Source organism: Solanum dulcamara, chromosome 8 (genome assembly GCF_947179165.1).
Source record: "Solanum dulcamara chromosome 8, daSolDulc1.2, whole genome shotgun sequence".
In the NCBI taxonomy this organism is placed as follows: domain Eukaryota; kingdom Viridiplantae; phylum Streptophyta; class Magnoliopsida; order Solanales; family Solanaceae; genus Solanum; species Solanum dulcamara.
In genome coordinates, this window is record NC_077244.1 from 7,592,973 (window position 1) to 7,598,086 (window position 5,114).

At 32.5% G+C, this 5,114-nt stretch overlaps 1 protein-coding gene across 1 annotated transcript; it reads right to left on the reverse strand.

The window, feature by feature from the left end:
• Positions 1-906: 906 nt before the first annotated feature.
• Positions 907-4,237, reverse strand: LOC129900397 (actin-depolymerizing factor 2-like). Its single transcript, XM_055975358.1, has 3 exons — positions 4,067-4,237; positions 1,544-1,803; positions 907-1,389 (listed from the first exon to the last, which is right to left on the reverse strand). Exons 1-3 carry the CDS (start codon positions 4,067-4,069, stop codon positions 1,239-1,241), a joined length of 414 nt encoding a protein of 137 aa, XP_055831333.1. The 5' UTR covers positions 4,070-4,237; the 3' UTR covers positions 907-1,238.
• Positions 4,238-5,114: the final 877 nt, after the last annotated feature.

Genomic DNA, 5,114 nt, shown 5'->3' on the forward strand with positions numbered 1-5,114 from the left:
TAATTATTTTCAGTGTTACCAAATAGTAAAAATATGATACTATAACTTGTTATTTAAGTTACTCTCAATCTTCTGATCTCTATAGATTAAGAATTATTAAATATCATTCATTTATTCAAGAATTATAAGAGTAAACAATGTTAAATAAAGATTTTAATTCATAATTTGTGTAAGATCTGTTAGGCGGTCCCCGAGCGTTGGACGTTGGGTGTGCTTAAAGCATACAGTCGGTCGCTTAGGGCGTAAGTCTTACAGAACTAAGTCTTACGCTTAAGTTTCAGACGTTTTGGTAGAGCCCTGACACTGATTTGAATCACATAAATTTAAGAGGTCACGTATGTATTAAACCTTCTCAATTAAAGTGGTCAAATAGTTGGCTAAAAAATGGCATACCTAGTACAAGCTTGGATCCCAACTGTTAGACAACTCTAGCTATACTTGTACATTTTTACCGTTCCCATCACACATGATTTATTATTCCACTAGGGAATTAAGCAATCATTATATGTACAATTATGAGTCAGTGAACCCCACGCTGGGACAGGTCTACAAAGTCCAAAATGTAAAACTTGAGAGCAGACAGCTAATACTGTCCACTTAGGTATCGCTATCACAAGACTACAGAAGGCTCCATCAACTTTTTTGCTGTTGGATATATGTTTTAACTTATACAACATATAGAATCCCACAAGTGGAAGCTGTCGAGGTTAGAAGGTAAATAGACCTTATTCCTGTTTTTGTTGGATAGAGAGGCTAGATCCGACAAAACCTCCACTCAAAAATAAAATTTACAAACATCAGAATCAAACAATCATCACATCAAAATGATAGTAATCAAACTGATGATAGACTAAAGAAATCAACCTCCTAACAAAACGGAAATACCCATCTATGCACGACCCAAAATTATCGTAGCAGCAGCCAACCAGCATCATAATGAATAAATGGGTTACAAAGGTTGAAACAGAATAAGGAGAAACATACAAAGTCTAAAAAGAGCAATACAGTAACATTTGTTGATAGTACCAGCCCCAAAAGCTACTTATGGTATGAGTAACACAAACAACATCACAAAATAAGATCAAAACCACATAAATGTCTACAAGTTGACAAGCCTTTCAAATAGAGTTTAACAACAGACCAGTATCATATCTTTGCCGAGCTCCTGTCCCAACAACTATTACATTTCTCTTCGACAAAGTAAAGAGAACATCCAATGTTGAACTATAGAAGTTTATTTAGTTGGCGCGGCTTTTGAAAACATCCAGACCCATCTCAGTAGGATCAGTTGCTTGCAGCTCAATCTGAATCCCGTCCAGCTCCCTCTTAAATCTATCCTTGGAACTAGCATAGATCATTTTGCTTCTAACCTTAGAGGTATCGGGACACCTATGGAAAACACACAACATAAACAATTATGAATAGTTAATGAGCACAATCCAAAGACGAGCAATAAGAGTATATTTTTTTGGGACAACTACAGGCAATAGAAGTATATAAATTCTTGATTATACAAAGAACAAAGCCAATCATTTGACAATACCATGTAATAAAGAAGATCCTGCTCTTTGGTACACTCTCCTTTGTCAGAAAGTCAAAATCATAGACTGCATAACGACACTCATCTGCAGGCAGGTGTGTACAGAAGTCCTCGTAACTTTCAGCTGGCTCACCAAGCTTTTCCACAATGATTTGCTTTTCCTCGATCTTGAATACTATGAAGCGGAAGGCCCTTTTAGTTTTCAACTCCAAAAATTTCAGTTTGCAATCATCGTGCACAGCCATGCCTGATGCAGAGTTAGCCTACAAAGAAAATCCAAGGTGAATAAAATTTCTTCATAACATTACAACAAATTAGAGGCAAATTATTCTCAACATACTTGTACAATGTACATATATATATAAGTTGAAACAAACAGCCAATACATGTGAAACTCCAACTACATCAAAGCATAGCAGGTTGACAACCAATATAACAGTTTAACTATGATTAATATTCTGAATACTATAATGGCTTGAATAAAGTAGATAGATACAACAGATTCATGTAGTCGATCCCAATTGGTTTAGTGTTGGCATTGATTGATTTACCCAAAATCAGTGAAGATGATTCACACCTTTTTGTTCATGGAACTGACAACAATGAATTGAAAAGAAAAAATGAGGCAAGTAAAATGAACAAGAGATTTAATTTCAAAAACTTTAAACAAACAAGAAAATACACACCTTTTTATTGTTAAGAAAATACACATTTTATTTCTACTCATCTCTTATATATGCACTAGCAAATGTGAGTCATCGCACCTTGAAGCTACTTTTCTTGAAAACCAACACGGCAATACAAGGATGATTTCCTATTTTGCAAAAAAAAGTCATAATGTCCACAGGAAATTATCAAGTGGACTTGATCTGAGGTAGCTGGAAAATTTGCTTCATAACTAAAATCACTTAGCACCTACAATGGATTATTTCTAAGGGCACTAGGTTTCAGTTTGGCAGGAAGAGTGGCATGGAAAACAGAAGCCACATAAAGCTTGGAAATGAAACATAAACTATAAATTGAGTACATGAAATTTAAACTAGTCATTCTTTAAGTTGAATACCACACGATGGCAAAAATATAAAATGAAGGCACTGTTTACCCACTCTGAGATGACAGTAAATCACAAATCTGACAAAAGTTACAGTGAATCACAAATCAAACTATTGCCCGAATTCAACTTTTTCAAAGGCAATGCATCCATAATATCAACACATTTTATTGATCTTAATAAGCATATCAAAACCTGCATAGCTGCACCAAGAGAATATCATACCCTCTACCTCTGCCTATTAGCTTGTAAAACCCATAATTTCCCACTTATAATTAGCTTAGTACTTCATTTTCAACCAAAACAAAGTGAAAATTCTTCGCATGAACTAAGTATACGCAAAAATAATTAAGTATCCAGGGGAGCTAAAGTAAAATAACCTCTAAATTACCTCAGCATAAACCAGAGGCAGCTTTCCATTGCACACATGGTCTTTTTGTAGGTAATGGATACAAGGGAATTAAAATCAAAGCTGGTTATACAATAACCCTCTAAATTGACCAAGTATTACGAAATGCAGCTTTAGGAATTTAAGTTAGGTGCCTAGTAATACGGTACCCACAACATTTTTCGAGAAATGACTTTCAAGTTCATTTGGACACATACTTCTGAAAAAGTTCAATTCCATACATACACAACACATAGACATCCGGCGTACTTCAACATCCTAACAACCTGGATTAACTTCCATATTTTAGACAAAAAGATCTCAACAACCAAATGTTCATTGATCAAACCAGTAAAGCAGATTCCATTTTAAAAAAAAAAAGACCCCAAGAACCAATACTCATGAATCAAACCAGTAAAACAGATTCCATTTTTCCAACCAAAAAAAAGACCTCAACAATCGAATGTTCATGGATCAAACCAGTAAAACAGGCTCCATTTTTTAGACAAAAAGACCTCAATAACCAAATGCTCATGGATCAAACCAGTAAAACAAACAAACTCCATTTAAAAAAAAAAATAAGACCTCCAAAACCAAATGTTCATGGATCAAACCAGTAAAACAGAGACAATTTTTAGACAAAAAGATCTCAACAACCAAATGCTCATGGATCAAACCACTAAAACAGACTATTTTTCCAAAAAAAAAAAGAACCTTAACAACCAAATGTCCATGGAATAAAACCAGTAAAACAGACTCCATTTTTAGACGACAAGACCTCAACAACCAAATGCTCATGGATCAAACCAGTAAAACAAACTCAAATCCCATGGATTGAACTACATCAAATCCGATCCATCATCAGTAAACCAAAACCTAGGGTTTCACCACAAAAAACCACATGGATGCACAGATCAAAGATCAACACACAAATAAAACATAGAATAAAGTACAACAGACTAACTAAAACAAAACAAAACAAAAACACCATAACCAGTAGATAAAATCAGAGATTCTTCTCGTTCTAAGTTGAATTACTATAACGAGAAGATCAAAACAGCATAAATCAACAAAAAGTAAGACTTACCATCGTGAATCCGAGAAGATCAAAAGGATCTGAGCTGATATTTTTGAACTTTTTTTTTTATATGTAACTGTAGAGAGAGAGAGGAGCGTTGAGGACTAGAGAGAGGACTTGGAGAGATAACAAAGGAAATTTGTCTGAAGAATCCCTAATTCTACCCTTGCTATTCGGTGGATACTACCCACGCCTACTTTTACCCCCTACCCTACTAAATATCATGATAGCGGTCATACTTTGAAGCCACAAATACTCATGCCAATAATAACACGCCACGTGCTACATTGGATTGACTGGAATACCCCCCCTTTAGACTCCTACTGTTTTGCAGCTGCTTGTCCAAATTGAGGTCAAAAAAATAAAAGGGCAAAACGAGCAAATACATTCCTCTTTAAGAAAGTGATGTATATATACATTATCGTTTAGGAAAAGGCAAAAGGGTTAAAAATATCCTTAAATTATTTAAAATGAATAAAAATGTCATTCGTTTATAGTTTAATTTAAAAAAATCTCATAGTTTGATTTAAAAAAAATTTTACTGTCAATATTTTGATCTAAAAATGTCTTTATTATTATTTAATGAATCAAAAATGCTCTTTTCAAATAAATATATTATATTTTTTTTAACATATATTTTTTCTAATAATATTTTTTTTATTAACAAATATTTATTCTACTTCAATTAGAAAAAAAAAATTAAAAAATTAAAAATATTTTTTATTTTATTATAATTATTTTTTATCATTATTTGAATAAAAATTAATGATAGATTTATTATGATCTTATATACATGAGATATATTATCCGTTAAAACTTAGAGTAAATGAAATTAATTTTTTAATTGATAAAATGAGATTACGAAGAATAAAATAATTTCCTACATTTTTATTACTTAAAGTGGTTTAAATAGAAAGAAAACAAGAATGGAGTTCCTTAAAAATAATATTTTTATAAGAAACACGATTTTTTAAAATATATATTTATATATATAATATATATTCAGAAAAGGGCATTTTTACCCATTTTAAAATAATAGGGTATTTTTGACTCATTA

Excerpts from the sequence above, each read along its gene's own strand:
- LOC129900397 (XM_055975358.1), bottom strand. Across the intron at positions 1,390-1,543 it reads AGGATCTTCTTTATTACATG|GTGTCCCGATACCTCTAAGG; the intron begins GTATTGTCAAAT and ends TGTTTTCCATAG.